The sequence below is a fragment of the Phytophthora parasitica genome (genome assembly GCF_000247585.1).
Source record: "Phytophthora parasitica INRA-310 unplaced genomic scaffold supercont2.6, whole genome shotgun sequence".
NCBI classification, from domain to species: Eukaryota; Oomycota; class Peronosporomycetes; order Peronosporales; family Peronosporaceae; genus Phytophthora; species Phytophthora nicotianae.
In genome coordinates, this window is record NW_008648992.1 from 1,571,819 (window position 1) to 1,595,409 (window position 23,591).

Consider the following 23,591-nt stretch of genomic DNA (forward strand, 5'->3'; position numbering starts at 1 on the left):
ATGTTGATATGCAGCTTTTCTCGCAAAAATAGTCATGAACGAGAAAGAAACGCGACCGACCAGGCAGTTTTGATCTCACCTGCACATTCGCTCACTGATACTTTTGCCATTACGAAGATGCCCAGGAGCTTAACTGAGGTGGAAGATGCGGCTGCTGATGTTACACGCCAAGCAGAATTGGTTGTGTTGGATTGTCTGAAGACCTGGAACTGTCCACAAGCATTAAATGCCTTAATGGAGAAATCTTCTGCTTCTCAAGCGTCAGCAATTGCAAGCGAGCGGTTCTCGAGCGACATGAGAACCAAAAAGAAGGCTGGTGAGGACCGTATGAGTCTATTGGAATACTTAGTCAGCAACATTGGAGATAAGGGCACAACATCCTTCAGCGGTCGACAACGGTCTGGTTCAGAAAGTAAGGACGGCGAAGCTGAATCTGGTATTGAGTGGACAAAGGAAGAGATCAGTGCATTGAAGAAGGCCATTAAGAAAACTAGCTCTGTGGAGGACAAGAATGTCCGATGGAAGGAGATTGCAGTGCTTGTAGGGAACGGAAAGACGAAGAAGCATTGCTATCTCAAGTACAAAACGCTCAAGGAGGAACAAACTAGTGCTGCAAAGAAGAAGGCATCGCCTCGTCGTAAACGTGCTAGTAGCAAGAGTGATCCCGATGAGAAGATAATAAGTGACCCTATTGATGCAAAGGATAACGAGAATGACGCACCAAAGAATGGTAAGCTACAGGAAAACGGTTTGTCTCCCAAAGCAGAATCAATGGCGTCGAAACCTTCTAAAGAATCATCAACAGCGTTTGCTGTATCTCGCCGAACTGAGGGCCAAGTCTCACAAAATTCATTGGAGACTTTAGAGATGGAAGACTGCGAGGACATTGGAATGCTTCTTGGTCAACCAACAAAAGGTAGAGCTCAACCAAGTCGGATAAGCAGCAGCATTACGTCTCCATTTTCTAGCGGTACGACGCGAACTCTGACCGCTTCAGACATCGCAGCAGTGCAGCAGCTACTCTTTGGTGCTAGCAAAAAGACTTTCAGTAGTCACTGGGAAGAACAGGTTAGTGACAATGCTGGTGATGCAGCTGTCTTTACGGTTGAAAAAGTTGCATTGGTCTTTTGTAGGGCTTTGTGTTCACGACAGCGCGAGATCTCCAGTATGGCTTGGTTCAGCATGAAGGCGGTCCATGTGGTATCTTGGCAGTAGTCCAAGGATATGTGCTACGTTTCCTGCTGCAATACGCTCTTGTCGACTGGAAGCATGTAAGTACATTCTCCACTACTGAAACATTTTAACAAACTCAAATCGGTGTGTGCAGCCAGGAGACCCACACCAAGAACGTGCGTTAGTTCAAGCCTTAGCCCACATTCTCTGGCAAGCAGCCCAGGCTTCTCAAGTTTCCGAGTGCGTCGTCGCCGTGAAAGACAGTGGCAAAGCTGGACAACGCAGATTTATGGCTGGCTTGAAGCTGCATGTTGCCACCTCTGAAGAACAAACCCGGCAGATCATCACTGCGCACTTGCCGCAGTTCATGGAATCCAGAGGATCTGGTCTCGTACAGTTCGTCTTCTCTGTCCTACTTACCAAGGGCGTTGACACAATTAAGAGCGAAATGGATCAGCTCGCTGGGGATTCCGGCGGCCAATTGATCGGTGCTCATGACTACTGCACACAAGAGATCGTGAACCTCTTGCTTTGCGGCTATGCGCGCAGCAATGTATTCGATGGAGAGCAAGTTCTCGAAGGCACGAGTGCATCAGACGAAGACGCACTGGTGCTTCGTGGCATCTCTTCTCAATGCGCAATTGGCTTCCTTTCCCTGTTCGAGGCCTACCAGAACCTTATAGTGGGGTCTTACCTCAAGCAGCCTCGTGTGAATATCTGGGTCGTCTGCAGCGAGTCGCACTACTCGGTTCTATTCGCAGCCGATCCGCGCGCATTGGAAGATCGCGCATTCCACACCCGATCAACCGTCGACTTGCTATATTACGACGGTCTTGCTAACCAGGACGAGGAAATCCGTCTAACTGTTGACACGCTGGCGCTGGCTGAACAAAGTGCAACAGCGAGCCACGACGACCTCATTCCGCCGCTTAATCTGGTGATCCGTACCAAGTGGCCTCGTGCGACGGTGGACTGGAACGGGGTCGAGCCTTTACTGTGAGAAACCGCACCCAAGTCGATGAGTTCAGCCCCTTGAAGACAAAGTAAACTCAATTCGACTTTCCGGCCACTGAAAATTCGAACGCAACTTCGACTTGTCTACCAATCAATTGTTTTTATTTATCTTTAAACCAATCAGAACGCTTCGAAAAGTCTTACTATCTTAATTTGAAGACTTGGGATTGGCTGACAAATGCAGCAGAAATAAACAGAACCACCGGTTACGAGTTGAGTCCAGCAGAAGTATGAGGCGTGTCTGCATTCGTATGAACCGACGCTGTGCAAGAGAGAGCGCTGCGACTGGAAGGAAACGGGGCCCCGAAGAAGAAAAGTCGAGAGGACAGGCCAGTGCCACACCGGTGTCTTTAGCTAAGATTTCCTTGCTCGTAAGTTATATCTTCACCTTCACCTAAATTCACAAGTCGATCGAACCAGAATTCGAAGCCTTTTCGGCAATTTCTACGGGTCGACGCATGGACTCGGTCAAGCTGCGTGTCCGGTTGCTGCTAGGAACAGTGGCGCTGGGCTATGCCGTCATCTTCGTGCTCTGCGTTTGGCTCGTCGTCTACATGCGATATCATCGGTCTGGAGCGTTACGAGGAGACACTAGAGCGGCGCGTAGAATACTGCTACCTGCCTTTCAACCGCTACTGTGGCTACTTACTGCAGTATCTTTGCTGTATACGATCGGCTTCTCTTTATTGCTGGTGTTGGGACCGGGTTTTGGAGGTTATGGACGAGTAAAAACCGAGACCTACTACAGCGGACGACTCTTTATGATTGCATTACCGGTGCTGTATCTTCAGCAGCGAGCGGTGACATTGAGAGCGCTAGGGCGAGCGTCGCTGCTTGCGTTATTACTGGCGACGTATAACATCCCGATTATATGGCTGATGGACAAAGTCGGGGACGCAAAGACAACACATTATGTCACGATAGTTACAGGAGCTTTCCCCTTATTTTTATTAAGCTGGGTGTGTTTAAGGCATTCGGAGAGAGCTAGCCAGAAGACATTACGCGAGTATGCGGCGTTTGTGGTGATCTACTACGTATTAAGACTGACGTATGCCCAATTGTTTTACCTGGGTGATAAATTCAGAGACGTCACGTTCACGGTGACTCTAGTCAGTGTTTTCTGGGGATCTTTAGTACCTGTGGTGATCTGGCGAGTACTCAAGGCAGACACAGCTCATTGGAGGGGTCTTGGAAGGCGTGCAGTGCATCTTCAATCGCTTTTTCGACAAAAGTATCATTACCTCCACGAGCGCGTATCATCTCGAGGACTTCATTTGCTCATTGAAATGCACCGGAAACAGATTATTGACTTCGCGTATCTCGCTTTGGAGCGAAAGATCGGCGCAGGTACGAGTGCAGTAGTTTTCCAGGGGAAATTACGCAACGACATCCCAGTCGCAGTTAAAGTCTACACGCCCCGCGTACTTACAGAAGACGTTGTGGCCGAGTTCTCACACGAGGCAGCGTTATGCGGCGCTCTTCACCACCCTAATGTCGTCCGATTCTACGGCATGTGTGTGAGTCCACCCACGGTTTGTCTTATCTCGGAATTGTGTAAAGCCTCACTCGAAGATGTCACGCGTGCCAGTGCAAGGCGGAGGCTGCTATGCCGGCAAATCCAAGAAGAACAAGATATAACTCCTCAAAATCAACTGCAGCGCCAACAACTTCTGATTGATCTCAACTTCATGATAGATGCCACTCGGGCTGTCGTTTATATGCACAGCTTCACACCAGCTTTCCTGCATCGAGATCTCAAGCCATCGAACTTTTTGGTCGATGACTTTGGCACCTGTAAACTGACGGACTTTGGGGAATCTCGCAGCGTTCCGACAATACAGAAAGGTGGCCATCTGAAGCCTCAAACTGAAGACTGCGCGACGACAGCATCAACATCGGCCACCGTGTTCTTTGGCGAGCCTTACATGGGAATGCAGACGCCGACTACCTCAGCACAATTTGTGCCTCCGCCTGTTTCGCTAAGACCTTCATTGCGTGACCGTGGACGAAGTGCCATGACTGTCCGTGGCACAGCGGACTATATGGCTCCAGAGCTGATTGAAGGCAAGGCTGGCACTGCTGTTTACGGAGAGGCCGCTGACGTCTACTCACTTGCTATCACGTTGTGGGATATCGCGAATCCTCTTGTTCCCAAGTACCCGGAGGCAACACGAAGTCATCTTCAAGTATTCGACAGTGTTCTCAATGGTGAACGACCTCCACTCAGTCCGTCGCTACATCCTGAATTGCGTCGATTGCTTACAGATGCCTGGCACCAGCAACCGGAGCGTCGACCGTCCGCCACGTACATCCTCACTGCATTAGAAACGCTTCAGCAAGAGGTTAGCGCCCAGACGGCGATGGGACTTGTTACAGTGCTTGAGCGTTCCCAAGCACCATCTATGGTTAACGGCCAGGTTCTCATGCAGCGTATGCTTGAGGTCGGCTATGTGGACTTAGCTTCAGAGGCTTATCGCATGGGGAACTCGTTGATGAGTGCTGGTTTCCTGCACCATTCGAAACACCAGGAATCTTTCCGCAAAACGTCCGAACTGTTCTACTTTGACTCTGATGTCTTGGAATTGTACGCTCCAGCCTCACCGTCAAGCCCTCTAAGTACCAACTTCACTGACGAAGGGTTGAACAGCGGTCGCCATCATCATCGTTCAAACCAACAGCGTCGTCGAGCGACAGATTCTCCCATTGCGACGCGCTGCTTCTCGCCACCTGTTGTAAAGAAGCGAAGCTCGACGACTGCATGTCATCGAGCTAGTACTGAGATTCCTGCTTGTGCCTGTCGGAAACTCGGCCGCGGTTTTGGTAGCAAGGAACGCAAGCAGAAACATCGATTCCGGAGACACAACAAATGGTTCGCTATAATGGAGGAAAGGGTCTCAACTGGGAAATTGCGCCCACACGATGCCGGTTTACAACCATCTCTAGCGGAGACGGACGAATTTGAGTATTACGGAACTAGTGCTAATTGGGAAGACATGGAGTCCGGTGAAACTACGTGTATGAATGCCTCGGACGCGAACAGCATTGACGAGAACTTGGAAATCGATCTCAACGACACTGAAAGCACCGCCAACTTGACTTTCGACCGGTCCCCCTGCTCATCAGTCGTCATCATTTAGAAATAGTAGTAGAAGGTGAATGCGTCGCTTATTTAACATGTAGACTTAAAAGGACGTCCTACAAGTATGTTCACTGTATCCACCGACAAATAATTCGTACAGCAATTATTTCAATAAGAAATGCTAACAATTTACTAAAGTGAAAATTCTGGATGATTATTAATTTCAAATTGAAAAAGAAAATATTACTAAATCTTTAAAAGCGAAACAATTATTATTTTAATGTAATAATTGTGTCTAAATCAACAACTGATTTTTTTAAAAATGTTTCAATAATATTTTATATTCTTTACTATTTCCGCGCAATGTGAGCTCGTGTAAGTAGACACGCGTGATTAAAACTGGTTAAGTACGCACCAAAACAATCGGGCTTTCATAAGTAGCTACTTCCGTGTCGACTCGTATAAGTAGACACTAGCACCAAAACGCAAAGTAACGCATCACAAGATGGGATTTTATAAAAGATGTGGGTCACTGGAAAAAATAGTCCAAATATACCAATTTTTGCTTACGACCAAATCCAATCATATTTTTTTACTTCAATTTGATTATCACAACAGTATTGCATTTTTTAGAAATAGCAATCATTCTGGCTGTGTTTTAGTTTTGTTTAGAAAATACTAAAAAAAGAAGTCTTTTATACATGTATTTGAACTTATTTGCAAATAGGTTATGTTATTATAATGTTTAATTTTCAAAAACTGGCGATTAACGGATATCACCGAATAGTGCCCCACAGCCAAGCACCAAATAGTGTATCCATTATGTTCGCCAAGCCGGCCAAGTTGAGCGGCAACGTGCTGCTCAAGAACAAGGACGCCAAGAAGCTCCGTCGCGACGTGGCCGACAGCTTCAAGAGCACGTGTGATGGCCCGGATGACGTCAATCTCAAGCAGCTGCTGGCCTCCAAGGCCTCTGTGAAGAAAATGAGCTTCCAGGCGCCATCCCGAGTCGTCGTTTACGCAGCAGAGGAGACCAAGGAGCCGCTAATCTTTGACACGTCGGGCAAGGGAGACTTCTGCTTCAGTGTGTATGCACTCTGGCGTTTTCCGACGCTTCTCCCACCTCTGGTGGTGCACGCGCCCGTGAGCGAGTTCGTATTACGAGGAGCCGATGTGATGCTTCCGGGCGTGGTGTTTACGTCTGAGGAGCAGCTTCAATCGCTACGCAAGGGTGAACTCCGAGCTGTTTATGCTCGAGGCAATCCCTGTGCAATTGGAGTGGGCGAGATGCTCGTGGACGCAGCCGAGGTGGAGCGCAGCGGCAAAAAGGGACGAGCACTGAAGCTCTGGCATGTTGTGGGGGACTCGTTGTGGCAAATGGGGCCGCAGACGCTGCCTAATGAAGGATTTCTAGGCGAAATGGTGGTGCCTATTGAAGGTGAGGAAGACGCTGGCGTCACGCTGGAAGGAGTGACGCTGGAAGAGGAGAAGGAGGAGGAGAAAGAGGAAGAAGAAGTGACCAAACAACAGATGGACAGTTATTATGTGGCAGCGCTATTACAGGCTCTCAGGACGGGAAAAATTCGAGAGAAGGATCTGCCAATGCTGGCCAGTTCGTTCCATGCCAATGTTCTACTACCCTGCCGTCGTGCTGGTGTATCGCTGAATATCAAACACAGCTCCTTTAAGAAGTTATCTGTGTTCTTAAAGGCTATGGCTGCGCATGGACTACTGGCTGTGGCGGATAATGACGGTGTACAATCGATCAGAGAAATCGCCAGACGCCACCCGTACGTGAACTCATTGTTGTGTTACTGGAATGGAGTGATTAACTGTAATTTGCTGGTTATTGGAACAGGGATGTGTTGTCACACGAGCCGTACCAGACCGACGAAGAAGCCCAGCAGGAAGAACAAGCCGCTGCCAATAAAGCTGCTGGACTGCCTGCTTTTGTTCCTGGCCAATACGCTCCTGAAGTGGAGGAATGCATCGGTCTATCGCTTGCGCTCAAGACCCTTCTTCCGTCAGTCTTACCAAATACTTCTGCTAGCCAACTGCTTAAAAAGTACTGGTCACCTGCTGAGGTCCGTGATTTGGTCACTCAGTGCATTGAAAGCCAAGGACTGGTAGACGCTGACAACAAGAAGTTTGTGCGGCTGAACGGTCCGCTTACAGATGCGCTTTATGGCAAGAAAAAGCCTTCGGGTGGCTATCCAGAGCGTCTTGCTCGACCAGAGATCCTTAACCTGCTGTTGTCCAAGTGTACGCGTTACCACCGAATTAAGCTGTTCCCGACTCATGCTGCCAAGCTCCATGGCGGCAGCTTGAAGCCGATCACGATCCACGCTGAGAAGCTGAAGCGTAGGAACAACACGACAATCACAAACATTGCGTTCTACCAGCAGTTCGGTATCGATGGCGCTGCATTTGCCAAGGAAGCCCAGAAGAGATGGGGCTGTAGTGCTGCTGTGCAGACGTCGGAGGACAAAAGCAAGGGCGAGGAGATCCAGGTTCATGGCCACATGACAAACGAAGTGTTGGAGTACTTGGCCACCAAGTACCGCATTAATGCCAAGTACTGCAGTGTGACATACGGCAAGGATGTCAAGGCCAAGAAGAAAAAGTAAGTGTACGAATGAGAACATTGAAAATGTAGTCGTGCAGTTTATCTAGGACGTTTTAGGAGGTAGCGACCTCTTCTATCAGCGGCGATGAAGCAGAGGATGTAGACGTTCCCGATTTGCGTTTCTTCTTTTTCTTGCGAGAGGTGGTGTCGGTAGAGACGGTAGCACCAGTTGTCGAAGACGTCGCAGTAGTAGTGGTAGTAGTGGTCTTGCCCTTTGACTTGTTTGAAGATTTTTTCTTCTTGGTCGTTTTCTTGCGCTGTTTGTTTTTGATACGTCGAGCTTCAATGGGATGGCGAAGCACGATGTGGTAGATGACTAGCGCTACAACACACGCAGGTGTGAGATAGAACGACATGTGGGATCGATACAAGCTGTACATGGCTTGGATCACGGCGCAGATCTGGAAAGTCATCGGAACGAGAGCGTGCATGGCCAAATCCACCTTGCTCTCCTCTAGGAAGTCCTTGTACTTGGCTGCCTCCTGGAAGTTCCCATTCCCACCTCCACACAACCGGCACGATCGAATACAAAAGGCACAGAAATCCCGCGAGTTCTTGAACCGATACACGCAATCGCAAGAGACAACACGGAACGTTCGGCCAACGTACACGACTTCACCAGTTTTACCCGTCACAATGCGGCGAGTTGTTCGATCACTGTACTCCACAAGAACAGATCCTGGACCTCCGTCCTCGAAAATGCACTTCGGGCAGTTCTCAGCTGTGATCTTGACATTGCTGTTGGAATTGCTCGAAGATTTCCCATACACAGAGGCAGCATCTTGTCCTGATGAAGCTCCAAAGAAAGCCGTCGGAGGCAAAGGAATCATGCACTCAAGCGATAGACTGATAAGATACGTGAACAGGCTCAAAACGGCGATGTAGGATCCACCTTCCATCAGCATACCATTCGAAAGCTCTGACGGTGGGGTTCGTACAACACCAGCGAAGTATGCCACTTTTCCTCCCCATGGGAAAATAGACAGGAACAGCACCGCGAACAGTGAGCGCTGCATACGCTGCTGGTCCGAGGTTCCATCGTTGTTTCCACCCAAAACGAGCAGGTACAGCACAAAAACGACGAACGATGACAGCACAGCCAGTCCTAACACCTTGGAAGAGGCTGAAGACGGACTCTTGATTTGTCCCAGAATCTGTACGACCGCGTGGATGAAGGCGATGATCATCCAACGGCGAAGCTTGAGTTGATCAGTGATGTTGCCCACAAGTGATACGACCGGCGATACGACAAAGCGCTGCAGCAGCGAGAAGAGCTGCGTGAGTGCGTACAACAAGCCCAGTGCGTAGGCGTATAGAATGAGAATCTCGCCAGCCATCGTTGCAAAAGCCGTCAAGCTGTCAGCGTCCTGTCCACTGGACAATAACTGGCCGTATCCAAAGTAACCTGCCGCTGCTGCTGCTAATACTGCAATGCCCACCGTTGTAGTCTTGCCAAGGTTGGATTTATCATGCAGAGCATTCGCGATGTTCTTTAGGAAAGCAGGAGTATGGGCAGCAGGGTGTAACATCGACGTAAACGAAGGGAAGTTCTCCTGGCTGAGATCTTGAGGCGACGGCGTCGACTGCAAGTTGAAGCGAGTCTGCCACTGCGCAACTTGAGCGGAGAAAATTTGCAGAGCCAACACGTACATAATCACGATCACCGTCATGAATCTCGTGCGTAGCAGATTCGTCAAGAAGTACGGGAGTAATAGCGCGTATCCAGCATATTCACCGGGGTAGTAGCCATCTAGCACGTAACTGCGGTGCAGCGATTCGTTTGCAACCGTCTCAATCACGACGCCATCTTCACTACTCGAACCACCAAACAACACTTCCTTTGCGATTGCCAGTCGCACATTTGGGTTGCTCACAAGTTCTCTCGTCTCCAGATTCACAGCCTTGTACAAACTCTCCGCCACAACCTTCAACAATTGATGGCACCACAGCAAGCAGAAATGGTCCACGGGTGTCTGCACCGTCGAGATCGCGGACGCTAGTGCCACAAAAGCTCGTGACGAGTCCGCTAACGTATCGATACTCGTCAGCGCTGTCTGCACGAGCGTATCCTTGTGTCCTCCTGCAATGGACACATATACCACTTGGTCATTTTTGCCCTTCTTTGAGTGTATCCTGTCATAGACCGCGTTCATCTCTGCATCAAAAGGAAACGACGGGTTCTCGTAAGGCACACCAAGTCCCACGACATGCTGAATGGATCTCTTCTTGTAGTTGGGCAGTAGCTCCGCAGTGCGAGCCACAATGCCACCCATCGAATGCGCCACAATGACAACACTGTCTGGAATGACGAGCTTCTTGTTGCTTTTCTTGTTTTGGCGCTTGTATTCCCTCAAAATGGCCCGCACTACGTCGTTCAGGTATGTGGCCTGGTCCGTAATGAAGTTTCCATTGAGACCGGTGGGTTCCTCGTCCAAGTCGAGCGCAAACACGTCGAAGAGCGTCTCATTCGTGTCCCACAGATGACGAGACAACGATCGCGCTTGCTTGTAGCTACCCATGTGGCCAGGGACGAAGAGAACGGGAACACCCGAGAGATCGTCCCGCGCAAACTTCATGTCGACGCGGTAGAGTTGATACTTGGGGTGTGAGGGGACCGAACGCCACGTTACAGGTGTGTACACGGGCCACGACCACGTCATCTCGCATGCAGACTCATAGTTCTTGGTAGACACCACGTCGGCTACATACAAGCCCGTTAACAGGACGCTCAAGAGCGTCAGCAACGGCAGCAGCAGCCGATGCGATGACATGCTTGCTGACTTTGATAATGGTACACGTGGAGCTGTACGTCGTGTATGTATACGTCACAGTCTGAAGATAACGAATCAGAAGGCGAAACATGGATAGCGACACAAAATATATCGATACATACCGGTACTTAAAGTGATCATACGTCTTTTGTCAATGGAGTTTTTCTAGCCTTGACATTCTCTATGACACTTCTTCGTACAAGATGAAGGTTACGATTAAGCGGTGGCATGGCGTGGCGACGTGGAAGTGGGGCGTGGACGAGGAGTGCTGTGGCATCTGTCGCTACGCTTTTGAAGCATGTTGTCCGGAGTGCACCATGCCGGGTGATGGCTGTCCGCCTGTGTGGGGTGCGTGCAACCACGCCTTCCACATGCACTGCCTCGTGAAGTGGCTCGAGTCGCTGCAGTCCATGCGCCAGCACTGCCCCATGTGTCGCCAGGACTGGAAGTTCCGTAACTGAAGACAACAACAAAATCATCAAGTCTGCGAGCAATAACAACAAATATCTATTTCGATTCATCACCACCATGTCACTCGTTCTCGTCCTTGTCAAAAGCTGTAGTACTTATGTGTCTGCCTAGTGTTGATGCACTCGCGCGAGCTTCAGTGAGCGCTCGTGGTACAAGTTACGCTGCGGTAGGTATGTGGAGATAAATTGAGCCACGTCGATGTCACCGTGAGCGAACTGAGTGGCAATCTCGTCCGACTCGTTGTCCACATCTTTTGCTGCAGCTGCGAGCTGCTCCAGCAGTGCGTCTGGTCGATGGCGCTGTTCAAAATTGAACACAACAGTGTCATATGTTTAACATGCGGTAGTTAGTCGTATACAGTGGAAGACGTACCGCAACGATACGCTGCTGTCTCGCTTGCTTTTCCGCCAGAGTCTGCTGTGCTGCACGCAGCTCTACCCTTTGAGCCTCGACCACCTCCTGAAGCTCACGCAGCTCGGCCTCGTACCCAAGAGTTGTCTTTGCGATACCCATGTTGCTATGCAAGACCTCGTCTCGGAGCTGTGTGAACTCTTTCACCGAAGTTAACTCCTTAACAAACTTCTTGAGTGAATGTTTGTCCGAGTTCAATTTCTCGAGCTGTGATAGACTACACACAAAGTACAAGTCAGCATTTTATCGCTCCAAAGACGTTAGTCTCAAACTCACGATAGCTCTTCGAGCTCTGGGAAAATCGCAGGGATCACAGGCATCTGCGTCCGCTGCATTTTGCTCGTATCTGGCGTTTGCTCCTTTGGTTGCTGGATCAGAGCCTGCGACGACTGTCGGCTTGGAGAAGAATAACTTGCTCTGGATCCCGGGTACGGAGATAACGACGCAGCCGGTGCAGGCGAACTGCTTCTTGCAGGAGATACTGGTGGCTTGCTCGTTGATGCAGTATTCGCCACTACTCGTAGCTCGGTGACGATCTCTGTGACAATGCGGCCAAGATCCGAGTGCGCTGTCCATTTGTTCAGATCCGGGTGGCCCTGTACATTGCCCGCAGCATCCAGCCACTGATGCTGCACCGGGATCGACACCTAGATATAAACAACAACATTAGTGGGGACAATATCACATGTTGTTAAGCACTGGAACCATTGCAAGCTCCACCTTGAGTCGAGGAACCTTTACGGGAAATTCAGTCGGGAGTTGGCTGCAGAAGGAGAAATGCGTCAGTTCTAATACAGTTTAGCATGAATTATTAGTTCAAGCGTAGCTCACAGCTGCAGCGTGAGTGGGCCGCGCGGAGTGTCGGCCACGGGTACCTCGAAGGCTGTTTGCTGCTGATTCTTAGCTCGACCGCCTGCGCGAACGAGACTCGCCAACTGGCGCCCTCTCCTGCAAGCCACAAGCGTGTTTACACCTTGAGTCTCAAGAGTTATAGATAGAAGGCAACAGGGAGGAGGACGAATGCAACACTTACAGCCGCTCGAGCTCGCTCAAGTGCGTCTCCTGCTGCGAAGCTCGGCTCGATGAGCTCCGGTACCCGAAGAACGACATTGCGCTAAATGATGCGTACGATCGTTTTACACAGGGAAGTGGCATCCCTCGTAATAGTGACATAAATTGGCTACACTTCACTTCAACAATAGACACACAAGCACCACAATAGCCATAGCCTACATGACTGCGTTAGACGGAGACAATGCGAATGGCGAGACATCGACGATGCACGTCTCTCTCAAGGAGCTGACGGATGCGATGGACACTGCGGTGTATGTGGCGGAAAAGTTCCCGTTGGTGGTGGACCCTAGTGGCCAAGCTACGCGGTTCCTCAAATACCAGCGTGGCACAATGCTCATGGTAGCCAACCCGACCGACATGGAGTCTAATTCATTGCGTCGACACCTCATAGGTGCACTGAAACATGGCTCGTTGCTTGTTATCAACTTTGACAGCTTGATAACGCTGGAGCTGGAACAATTCTTCACTCCCGACTGCTTCCCGCGCGAAGTATTTTCACGACAACAACTGTTCTCTCCGGAGGTTTTTGGCAAGTTACTACGACCTAGTGAGGGAGACCCCGATGCTACAGAGTTTATCATCAATGACCACTTCAAGCTCGTAGTTCTTTGTAGAGCTGAGACGCCGCCACCTACAACAGCGAAGGAGATGTGTGTCATCCACGTGCGTTTGCCCTCGGAAGGAGGTAAGCCTGACGCAAGCTCTGATACTGCCGACTTTGCGAAACTGCTTGGTGTAGCGAAGGAGTCCAAGCGAAATAGTACGGAATTAGTTGAGGCAGCTTTTGATAATGAGCTGGACATAGTTGTGAGCTGCCTCGACAAGAATTACGACATCGAAAGTGAGGATGGCCACGGTCATACTGGATTGTCGGAAGCCTCTTGTCAGGGACACAAAGACATCGTGAATTTGCTGCTTGAGCGTGGAGCTGATCCGAACAAATGCAATGACGAAAATCGGTCGCCATTATACCGTGCAGCATACAACGGTCATCTCGAAACGATGCAGCTTCTGCTAGAAAGTGGTGGAGATCCGCGACTCCTCTCGAAGCAGGGAGACTCTGCCTACGACGTGGCCAAAAACGCCGAGGCGCAAGCTCTCTTGGCGCAATGGGATCTTTCAAAGACCGATAAACTCGTAGAGGAACGAAGGAAGGTCATTGAAGCCAAATGGCAAGAGAGAATCACTAACCACGTGGAGCGCGAGCAGTTTGCGTTAATGCAGATTCACTCGGAGTTGCTAGAGATCGCACGAGACGGTATAGTTGAAGATCTAGAGAAGCGACTAGAGCAGCTCGCTGATGAAGCGCTAGAAACTGGAGAGCGTCCTCGAGCATGCGCAGATATTCGGGATGAAAAAGGCTGTACCCTACTTGCACTTGCAGCTCAGTACGATCGTGTTGAAATGGTGAGTTTGCTAGTTTCCAAGGGTAAAGCTCTCGAGATCCAGGCTCGCGAGATGCTTGCTGCTACTGTATCATCAGCGCAGAAGGAAGCTGTAGAGAAGACAACAATGTTAGCTCGTGTATGGAAAGTGAATGTCAATTCTCGAGACTGTCGCGGTTGGACTCCCGTTGCAATTGCTGTGTTTCACGAAGCGAAGAAAAGTCTGCGTGTTTTGCTGGACAACGGAGCAGATCCGAGTCTTAAGAACCAGTACAACAAGAACGCTTACTATTTCGCCAAAGACGATCTGGACGCAGCCAACAATATTGTCAAATCCAGAGCGGAGGTAACGATGCTTAAGTCATTTATACCATCCTTGCACGTTGAAAGGATTAACATCTGAGTGACTGTGCCAGATTCGCCAAGTTCTGATCGACTGGGAGAATGAGCATCGGCCAGCACAAGTAGCACCTGTACCAGCATCACCAGAGCAGCCCCGTTCAAAGGCAGGAAAGTTGAGCCCAAAGAAAACTGCTTCCAAAACCCCGAAGAAGACGGTCAACGTCTCCAAGTCTTCTACTGCCGGTGACGCCAAAGCGAAGACGCTTAAAGTCAAGAAAGCCAAGTAGCGAAACCACTCAGATGACAATAGTACCTAATATTTCTGTTGTTTTGCACCATGGCATGGTGGAATGACGCAAAGAACCAAGACGCATGAAGTGAGCAAAACTACCACGTAAATTGTGCTAAGAAAGAAAAAAAATGTTGCCCAGAAGTAGCTTATTCACCGTCTGTAGGTGTTCTTGATCACGAACTCTTACTTGACTTGCCGCTTATGTTCGTTTGTAGCGTGTCGAACGTTTCTCCTCTTCCGAGTCATCCATCTTCTTGTGCATGTACTCGTCCACCGATCCGCGCAACCTCTTCTTGGACCGCACTGACGCCTTCACCTTGGCTGCTGACGAAATATGCTTGCCAGGCTGGGAGCTGGCGACATCGGGATGATGCGATGCAGACGTATGGGTGGAGGTTTCCAGCTTCACGTCGACGTATCTCTTTGCCTTCTCCAACGTATCGTTCGATCTTAGTTTGAGTCTCCAGCAGTTTCTTTCTTTCCACTCCCACCTTCACATTTACCAACGGTACAACTTGAGCCCCACTGCCTCCTTCGGCAACATTTCTCTGAGAATGTCGTTTCTCCTCATGCTCGTTCAGTTCTGACAGCTCGCGCTGCTGTGCTTTTGCAAACGATTAAATGCGATTCATAATGCCTGCAACAGTGCAATGAGTAGAAGAGAAACCGCGCACCAAATCTAGTACTTCCCTTGTTCATTGATCAGCAAAATTGGAAAAACGACAAACTTTCTTGTGTAACACGCACAGATCAGTCACGGTCGATGACACCGCGGCTATTGGCAATAGCGAAGGTCATCTGCTTGACAAGCACATCCTTACTGGAGTAGGCTGGTAGATGCAGCGTATTCGTACATGTACGTGCAAATGGCAGAGCACGATCCACATCCAGATTATCAACGACTCGGCGGACAACCTCGAAGGGTGGCTTAAGCGCTTGAAAACCTCCAGGCGGCAGGTTCGGACATCCCGTTGCGTACAACAGGAATGCTCGGCGCTCTGCAGCAGACATTTCCTCTAGCGCTTCGAAGAAAAACTGCACGGGTTGGCTGTCCTTCGTGTAGCCATGGGCAAGTTTCGTATCCTTCACCAACGACTCCACATTCCACTCGATATCTTCCTCACCGCACAGCAGCGATATCAACTCTGGAACAAACAGCAACCTCAGCTTCCCCACCGGGAGCACCTCACTAATACCCTCACGGAAAGCCTGCACCTGCGCACGAATGCCCGAATCGAGCCACAACTCCAGCACAGCTCGTACGTATAACGTCAAGTTGCTTGCCGTCACAGCAATATCGTCCCCTCCAGTAACCAAAGGTGCTTGCGAAAAGGGGTCGATAAACGTGAACCCGACGGCCTCCAACCAATCCTGGACGTCCATCTGATCGATTTGGACGCTCTGCTCGCCAGCTCTGAGCTTCTTGGAAGCCTTATACATTGAATATAAAATGCGCCCATGGCTCAAGAAAATGTCGCCCAGCTCCTCCAGTCCGAAACTTTCGCCAACCACAAGCTTCACAAACTGCGGCGACAGTGGTAACGGGAGCAGACGCTCGTCCATCAGTGCCTTGCCTGCCAATCTACCCATCATGCGGAAACGCTCGACAAGCTTTGAGCTGGGCTTGCGGTGAGGGTACGGGAACAAACCGTTAGAGTGTCGAACCACAGGTACATCTTCAGCGATACCACCCGCGACGCCAACATCATCCTTTCGTCGAGCTTCTGCTTTGACGGCTTCAGCCTCGTCGTCCTCACCAGGGATCCAGTACCGATTCTTCTGATTCTCTGTCACCGCTTGCAGTGCGTGCGCTGTCGTTGAGTAGAACGCGGCCGTCACTCCCGACCCATAGCCCTTCTCTCCAACAAACACCACATCCAGGATAGCTTTGCGCTTGGCGTGCATTTTCATCACTGCTTCGGCGGATTGCAAGATATTTTCGCGGTGTACTTTGACGCGTTCTTTCGGAATTGGAGAAATCGAGATCTCTTGGTTGTAGATGCCGCCTCCCACCATCGATGGCATGGAGTCGGCTGAGCCTTCCTCAATATTCAGCTGATTGCGGAACCAATGCAACGAGCGCGTGCAGCCGAATGACGTCGAGCGGAACAGTTTCTCCCGTAGTTCACGAGGGAAGAAGAACTTACAATGGGTCACTAGTGCATCACACCAGGGCGGATAAATACCACTACACATGGAGAGCACATCTTGCATCTGCGTCTCCAGCTTATTATACAATCGCGGGCTCGTCCATAGTGCTTCATCCAGAGACGCCACATCCCCCCGGAATTGGAATAAATAGCGGAGCAAGCGCACTGCACTTGCCACCGAGTCCGACACATTAACCTTGCCACTGCCAGTCTGTGGGGCGGTGATTCGACTTAGCCATCGAGACGCTTCTGCAGCGCTACTTGCGTTCATCTCATCCAGTTCCACAATACCATGTAGCAATACCCGTGTAGGCGGTTTAGACTCCAGAACTGCTAGAGACTCCAACGACATAGCACCAGAGCCCAGTGACTCAGATGTGCTCGTGTTCGAAGAAGACTGTGTCTCCCATTCCACTTGGAAATCGCAGTACAGTTTGTACGTCAGCTTCCAGGGTGGTAAGACAGCATCCGCCCCAGAAGAACTCGCATCATTAGTGAGAGTGCTAGTGCAGGCTCTTGTACGGTGCTCTTGGCGTAAGTCCTCCAAACATTTTAGCACATTCTGATCAGCAGGAAATCCACGTAAAACCACGGGCTGTCGCAGCAATTTGTTGCCGGGTATTTTTGTATGGGCGCTCTTGGATGCACTATTGGGTGAATCCTTCTCTTCATCATCCCCACTGCTGCTGCGAGATCCACTAGAAGTCAGCGATTTCTCCGAATAGCCTCGTGATCGCAAAAACTTCAGCAACTGCTTCGACTTCACAGCATCCTTGCATTCATGAACGATAAGCGCGAGAAATCCATCAGCTGCCAGTAGTCTCCGATTCGTTTCGGGATCTGCAAACTTCGAGAAGGTAACGCAATATTTCGCGTTTGACCCGGGGTGGTCGTACTGGGACGGACCCCGTACTGCCAGCATAAACGCAATAAATTTCTCAACGTCCCAAGGAGCTGCCTCCGCGGAAGCTTTTCGTTGAGCATCAGGCGACAACTTTCTCCGTTTTTTCTTCTGCGAGGCCCCAGAGACGGATTCTTTACTGAATGAATGGAAGACATCGAGCAGCGCCTTACGAACACCAGCGTTTGGTTCATACCTTTGGGTGGATGGATCCAGCCTAGTGAGAAGCGGTGTTGCAGGTGTGTCCTTGCTCACCTTGTTTCTGTCAACGCGCTCCAAACCAAATTCAGACGAGATCACAATTCGATCCTGTGATGGGACGCTGGCGTCACACTTGCGGAAACCCACCACGAGGTTCACCTTCGGCAATTGCGTACAAGTCATCTTGGGCTTGGCGCCCTGCGGCTTCTTAAGATACGTTTCCACCGTCGATGTGCCCTTTTTACTCGATTTTTCACCCACAGACGACGTCCGCTGGCTGGTCGCATTTGAATTAGAAGACGATGCGGTTACCGACGCTGACGCTTCTTCATCAGCTTGCACATCACTTCCACTCGGTTCATTCGGAGGAGAATTTGCTCTAGCAGCACCTTGTGCAGTTGTTGGAGCTTGCTCCGCAGTTTCAATGTCACTGGGTGCATTAGGGCCAGTAACATTCGAGTTACGCGACATCAAACTTCGGATATGGTCCATTGCGCTGCCTGAAGACCCTAGGCCCCCTCCGAGTCGATTTTGCTGTAGCGATCCTGCAACTCTTTCAAAAGCCCGATGAATAGCAGAGGTGCTACTGTCTTGGCCACTACGCCCTCCACCGAATAATCTGCTTGAGCCACCGCGGCCCGATGCCATTTGCAGTGCGGCCAATAGACGAGATGGACCACGACCAGATAACACGCCGCCGTCAACAGCAAAATTCAAAATTCGATCTTGATTCACCTTCACAGCGAGTGAAGGTTGTGCTGATCCAAACGCGATCTCCACCACAACAGTCGATGAGTCACGAATGGAATCCAAACCGGAGGGAAAGTTCTTGATCGTTCCCGCCACACAGATATCCGTAACAGATGAGCCCGAAGGAGGCAAAACCCACACACGGTCACCAACACTACCGGCCAGCAGCGAACTATCTCGAGCAGGGAACAGCCGCCGAATGCTCATCGCCTCAATTTGATCGCTCTCATCATCATCTTTAGGCACAGGAAGCTCTTGAGCCGGAAACCGGACACGATCCTTCTTCACACGCTTTTTCTCAGTATAGGAGTTGACTTTCACATCCAAAAATGTGTTAGCAGCACTACTGGACGAGCGGTCATTATTGTAGATGCGGGTGACTTCTCCCAAACAGCCGTCCATCTCAACAACACTGCCAATTTGGGGCTGAAGCGCCCGCGGACGAATGCAATCAGCTGGAACCTTGCGAACAATTCGGTTTTCAGGCAACAATTTGACGGAGTGGGTAGCCTGAGCTGCAAGCACCTCTTCGCACGTCGGATTCTTCCCTTCACTCGATTTTCGGACCTCACCTGAATCGTCCAGCAGTATTGCCGCATACCAAGCTCCCGGTAGACTTCTCATTTTCAGCATACCTGAGTTTTTCACCTCCACCTGTAAGGTACCTTCATTCTCAAGTTGCTGCTGCTTCTGCGTGGATGACTTCCGTTTACGCTTATTGTTCTTTCGCTTCTTCTTGCCATCTGAGTTGCCGCCACTATCAGCTCCATCGGGCGACCCGAAAAGCTCCAGATCCAACGTAACGCCTTCGTACACATTAACACTGTCAATCAACTTGCACTGGGAGTCATGAAGCACCATCTCAGCTAGATCATCATTTGTACCGCCAATAGGTTTGAGCAGGTGATAACAACGCGTATCATCATACCCCACAACTAAGAACTTCCTCCACTTGCCCTCAACCACCTTTTGGATGGAATGCCCCACCAGGTTCAGATACAGCAAAGACAGATCCGAATCGATCACAGGCATGGAGCGGGAGACCGTTCTCTCAAACGACTGGAAGTGTGTCAGTGGCGATGAGTGGATAGACTTTCCCTTCAGACGACTAGAAGAGCCTCCAGGCGGTCTATCGCCAGCACCTCTGTCGCCAGGTCGCATAACCGCAATCTTCAGCTGTCGAGCCAGCGGATACAGCTCTCTTCCCTTGCCAATATTGAAAGAAACCAATGGAAACGCTTCCTCTTGAGTAATGATACTCTGCAATCGAAAAATCACATGTTTCAGTGCAGCTGGGCAACGCTCGAAAGTCTGCATCAGCGCCATAGCTCGGACTTCGTCCAGCTCACCCTGCGGCGATAGGTACTGAAGAATCGCAGGCAACAACTCCGACTGTTTGAACTCGTACGTTGTGATAGAGTTCGGCTCCTCGAATAGTTCCACTAAGTCCACCAAAATGAGTTCCTTTTCGCATGAAGGAGACGCATCCGAAAATTCCTTCAAGCGCCTCGAAAGGTTTCGGAGCTTGTGGAGATGAAGCATTCCGCTCTCGAGCATATCTGCACGTAGCGACTTCAGCAAATCCAGCCCTCTTCCGAAAATGGTATCACGAGAGCTGCTTCGAGAAGCTCCCTCTTGGGATGTACTGACCCAGCACGCCGATGCGTCATTCAGCTGCTCGATCTGTTCACTGATACCCCTTCTTTCGATCTGATGGAAGATTGAAGATTCCTTGGACGACTTCCTCACTATCGCTTGCAACATACGGACTGCTAAGATAAACGACGGTAAGTTGGAGTTGTGCGCTGCCACATTTGCAGTTTGAGTGCTTGTTGCCGAAGACGCCACTGACGGCACGGCGCCTGCCATAGGTGTTGCTGTGTCCGAGCTGATATGGTGATGTTTTTCACCTTGAAGCAAGAAGTGTACTGTGTCCAAAATGAGCACCACATCTGCTTCTTTTAACGAATGGATTAGCTGCGAAGGTGCCATTTCCAACACACATGCCACTGTAGAGATAACAGACCGCTCCACGTTCTGGATATCCATATCGTGCAGCACGGCCAGCAAGCATTGAGTAATCGCGAGACTAAAATCATAAATCTCGTCAGCTGTGGCACTGCAAGTCTTTTGTTCCATCGCTGCATCTTCATCCGGGCATCCTTTGTCGCTCACACTCGATGCACGTCTCCGTCTGGGAGAGCTCGAACTGGTGCCACTCACTGTACTCTGGGGAGTCTCGTTCGATTCAGATGAGACTGAACCAAGGCGGCGTTTGTTGGACGATCTCGACTTGCGTGACATGCCACCGTCATAGAAGACCATGTCATCATCACTAGGGATTTCTTCGTCACTCATTTCATCGCCACGCTGCCTAGTACCCTCAAAATCTTCGCCGTCGTCTTCATCGTCATCATCGTAATCCATGAAGTAGCCTCCTTCACCTTCCAATTCGTCATCCATATCATCATCATCTCCATATTCATCATCGTGATCTGACGGGTAAAACCACGCCCGACTCCTGCCATCAGCCATGTCATCACCTTCTGATAAATCACTGTCATAATCTCGCATACCTGCAGTTCGTTGATGAAGCTCCAGCAACTTTTTCATAGGGGACGGAATGGACACCACTCTACAACTCTCGCTGGCTTCCTTGTCTGCTGCAATCACCACATCCATGACAGTTTTCTTTTCTCGATCTCTAGCTTGCACACGTGCTCCACATTGCAGTAAAAACGCCGCGACATCACAGCGACCAATTCTAGCAGCAACGTGTAGTGCTGTACCTCCGATCCCTACCTGATGAACATCAGCGCCACGCTTTAGAAGTAGTCGTACCATTCCGAGCGAAGCAGACTCCACTGCAATATTGAGAGGTTTGTCGATCTCGTTCCCGTGAACATCATACATTTTCGGGAAGTTCAAGTCTGCGCCGTCCTTCAAAAGTACATTTACAGCAGGAATTGAATCTGTACGGATAAAATCGAGTAGTAGCGTGGACAGCACGTCTGGGTCTGGTAACGAATTCAAGCGTTGGCGATTGCGTCGATTCCGGGGCGAACGTGATCCAGATCTTTTAGGAGAAGACTTTCCAGAAGCAACAGATCCAGACGAATGATTTCTGCATATCACTCGAGTAAGCATTGCCGTGAGCTTCAAGGTATTGGTCCGCAAAGCTGTCGACGAGGATTGTAGTATTTGCAGGACGCCATTGAACAAGTCTGTATAAATTTTCTCCTGTACGAACATGTTGACAAGCTGTGGGCGATTGTCGAATAAATGAAGCAACAGGTTGACCATTGCAAGACGAGACTCATCTGATTCTTCGCCGTCGGTGTTTACTACGACTGCAACGAACTTGCGTAGAATTTCAGGTGTCACAAGCTCTCTGACTTGATCATGAGGAGTCCGATGGAATATTAGCAGCAAACACTTCGCTGCCTTAACGTGTAGAGGAACGTGTTTATGCTCCAAAGCACGACGCAAAAGTCCAATCACTTTAATTGCAAGCTCCAGCGTAAGCTCGCCACTCAGGGTCATTTTCTTTGGAGAAGCTAAACGCGATTTCTTACTGTCATTCAAACGGCTCTTTGAACTGGATTTCCCACTCCATCGCAACTTCATGCAGCATTTCTGCAAGATACCAAGCGCCGTCATCACAATACTTGGATGAAAGCCACTGTCTTTTTCATCTCCATCGACAAGACTCAGCAAGAAATCCAAATACCCGAGAAACTTTTCCTGTGCTAGCAGTTCACGAAGAGCGAACACCTCTGTGCTGCACACACTCGATAGACCGCTTAAACATTCTTCCACAATCATCTGCGAAGTCTTAGAGTCACCAGTACCTGTGCTGCTTTTGTCCTTCCAAGCTAAAAGTTCGGCGATATACAACCCCACAATCTCCACCATTTTCGCCCGCGCAAACATGTGCCGGTCCATCTTCATCAAATAGTTAATGGACTGCACTGCCAGAAGTCGAACTTCCACCGAATACGTCCGCTCCTGTCCACGAAAAATATCTGCTAGGACTGTCAATAGCTCCGGGTCTTTCGCTGTCTCTGACGATCGTCCACCGCCAAACCCACGGATGAGAAACGACGGTCCGTCGGCCCATTCATTATCGGCTGACGCATCCATCATCGCCAGCGTATGTGTCAATGTCTGCAACGTGTCGACCAAGCGACTGCCTGTGGGTTCCAGGACCAGCTTCTTGAGCTCATAGATAGAAACGCCATAAGCCAGTTTGGCTCTCTCCTGCAGCTTCTCATGTTTTCGTCGCTTCCGTTTCTTCGCCTGCTTTTTCTCGCTGCTGTTTTCCTCGTCTGCTGCTTTCCGTGCAGCTATTGGACGCTGCGCAAAGCAGTTCGCACACGTGCGTCCACTGGACAGCGAGTCGCATGTTGTGCAGGTCCAAGTATCCTCCTCTTCATCGCCACTGTCACTGTCCTCGCTGTCCTCACTGGAAGACGAGAACGAGTCATCTCCGCCTCCGAGCGCGTCCGACAAGCGAATACTCAGACCCGGAGGCATCGGTGGTCTCGGATTCAACGTCCCACAGACGCCGCAGACGCGCATGGCCGCGGGGTTCACCATAGTACAGGCTGCACAACTCCAGTCCGAGGAGGCGGTTCCGAGTTCACGGGGGGCGGACGGTGACGGATTCGGGGTCTCGCACATCTCGCAGAAGCAGCGCGACGCCTCGTTTAAGAACGTGCAGGCCGGGCAGCTCCACTTCTGGGGAGTCTTGTCCTCGTGTTTCTCTTCCTGTTTTTCTTCTTCCTCTTGCTTGGGCGGCGGCTCCTCCGTCTTGCGCTCCTCACTGGCGCTTTGATGACTGGTACTGCGCTTACGCTTACCGCCGCGGCGCTTGCGGCCGCCTCGACCGGGCGCAGAAGGCTCTTCCATGCTTCGGCTTTACCTTCCCGTGCGGTTTTTTCGACTGTGG

General features: G+C 50.3%; 9 protein-coding genes across 10 annotated transcripts; 5 read left to right on the forward strand and 4 right to left on the reverse strand.

Moving 5' to 3' along the window:
- Positions 1–117: 117 nt before the first annotated feature.
- On the forward strand, positions 118–2,317 carry PPTG_04207 (hypothetical protein; the record flags this gene model as incomplete). The annotated part of the gene is made up of 3 exons (XM_008898073.1): positions 118–1,068; positions 1,134–1,271; positions 1,328–2,317. The coding sequence occupies 3 exons, from the start codon at positions 118–120 to the stop codon at positions 2,171–2,173; spliced, it is 1,935 nt and encodes a 644-aa protein (XP_008896321.1). The 3' UTR covers positions 2,174–2,317.
- PPTG_04208 (TKL protein kinase) lies at positions 2,288–5,419 on the forward strand. The gene has a single exon (XM_008898074.1). It carries the CDS (start codon positions 2,646–2,648, stop codon positions 5,322–5,324), a length of 2,679 nt encoding a protein of 892 aa, XP_008896322.1. The 5' UTR covers positions 2,288–2,645; the 3' UTR covers positions 5,325–5,419.
- A 602-nt stretch (positions 5,420–6,021) lies between these two features.
- PPTG_04209 (hypothetical protein) lies at positions 6,022–8,141 on the forward strand. The gene is made up of 2 exons (XM_008898075.1): positions 6,022–7,056; positions 7,125–8,141. The coding sequence occupies exons 1-2, from the start codon at positions 6,089–6,091 to the stop codon at positions 7,891–7,893; spliced, it is 1,737 nt and encodes a 578-aa protein (XP_008896323.1). The 5' UTR covers positions 6,022–6,088; the 3' UTR covers positions 7,894–8,141.
- PPTG_04210 (hypothetical protein) lies at positions 7,891–10,671 on the reverse strand. Its single transcript, XM_008898076.1, has one exon. It carries the CDS (start codon positions 10,661–10,663, stop codon positions 7,946–7,948), a length of 2,718 nt encoding a protein of 905 aa, XP_008896324.1. The 5' UTR covers positions 10,664–10,671; the 3' UTR covers positions 7,891–7,945.
- PPTG_04211 (hypothetical protein) lies at positions 10,368–11,210 on the forward strand. The gene has a single exon (XM_008898077.1). It carries the CDS (start codon positions 10,867–10,869, stop codon positions 11,122–11,124), a length of 258 nt encoding a protein of 85 aa, XP_008896325.1. The 5' UTR covers positions 10,368–10,866; the 3' UTR covers positions 11,125–11,210.
- Positions 11,139–12,756, reverse strand: PPTG_04212. 2 transcript variants are annotated; one of them, XM_008898078.1, is made up of 6 exons: positions 12,579–12,756; positions 12,377–12,493; positions 12,266–12,308; positions 11,822–12,192; positions 11,507–11,762; positions 11,139–11,433 (listed from the first exon to the last, which is right to left on the reverse strand). In XM_008898078.1, the coding sequence occupies exons 1-6, from the start codon at positions 12,716–12,718 to the stop codon at positions 11,242–11,244; spliced, it is 1,119 nt and encodes a 372-aa protein (XP_008896326.1). In that variant the 5' UTR covers positions 12,719–12,756; the 3' UTR covers positions 11,139–11,241. The 2 variants fall into 2 exon arrangements, with proteins under 2 accessions (XP_008896326.1, XP_008896327.1); XM_008898079.1 differs by having other exon boundaries at positions 11,139–11,762.
- On the forward strand, positions 12,749–14,633 carry PPTG_04213 (hypothetical protein; the record flags this gene model as incomplete). The annotated part of the gene is made up of 2 exons (XM_008898080.1): positions 12,749–14,350; positions 14,421–14,633. Exons 1-2 carry the CDS (start codon positions 12,779–12,781, stop codon positions 14,631–14,633), a joined length of 1,785 nt encoding a protein of 594 aa, XP_008896328.1. The 5' UTR covers positions 12,749–12,778.
- Positions 14,634–14,837: 204 nt separating this feature from the next.
- Positions 14,838–15,209, reverse strand: PPTG_21587 (hypothetical protein; the record flags this gene model as incomplete). The annotated part of the gene is made up of 2 exons (XM_008898399.1): positions 14,838–15,087; positions 15,151–15,209. 2 exons carry the CDS (start codon positions 15,207–15,209, stop codon positions 14,838–14,840), a joined length of 309 nt encoding a protein of 102 aa, XP_008896647.1.
- Positions 15,210–15,388: 179 nt separating this feature from the next.
- Positions 15,389–23,551, reverse strand: PPTG_04214 (hypothetical protein; the record flags this gene model as incomplete). Its single annotated transcript, XM_008898081.1, has 1 exon — positions 15,389–23,551. One exon carries the CDS (start codon positions 23,549–23,551, stop codon positions 15,389–15,391), a length of 8,163 nt encoding a protein of 2,720 aa, XP_008896329.1.
- Between the last annotated feature and the right edge of the window lie 40 nt (positions 23,552–23,591).

Excerpts from the sequence above, each read along its gene's own strand:
- PPTG_04208 (XM_008898074.1), top strand. The coding sequence starts at position 2,646 with ATGGACTCGGTCAAGCTGCGTGTCCGGTTGCTGCTAGGAACAGTGGCG.
- PPTG_04210 (XM_008898076.1), bottom strand. The coding sequence starts at position 10,663 with ATGTCATCGCATCGGCTGCTGCTGCCGTTGCTGACGCTCTTGAGCGTC.
- PPTG_04209 (XM_008898075.1), top strand. The coding sequence starts at position 6,089 with ATGTTCGCCAAGCCGGCCAAGTTGAGCGGCAACGTGCTGCTCAAGAAC. Across the intron at positions 7,057-7,124 it reads GAAATCGCCAGACGCCACCC|GGATGTGTTGTCACACGAGC; the intron begins GTACGTGAACTC and ends TTATTGGAACAG.
- PPTG_04212 (XM_008898078.1), bottom strand. The coding sequence starts at position 12,718 with ATGTCACTATTACGAGGGATGCCACTTCCCTGTGTAAAACGATCGTAC. Across the intron at positions 12,193-12,265 it reads TAAAGGTTCCTCGACTCAAG|GTGTCGATCCCGGTGCAGCA; the intron begins GTGGAGCTTGCA and ends GTTTATATCTAG. Across the intron at positions 11,434-11,506 it reads GACAGCAGCGTATCGTTGCG|CGCCATCGACCAGACGCACT; the intron begins GTACGTCTTCCA and ends AATTTTGAACAG.
- PPTG_04211 (XM_008898077.1), top strand. The coding sequence starts at position 10,867 with ATGAAGGTTACGATTAAGCGGTGGCATGGCGTGGCGACGTGGAAGTGG.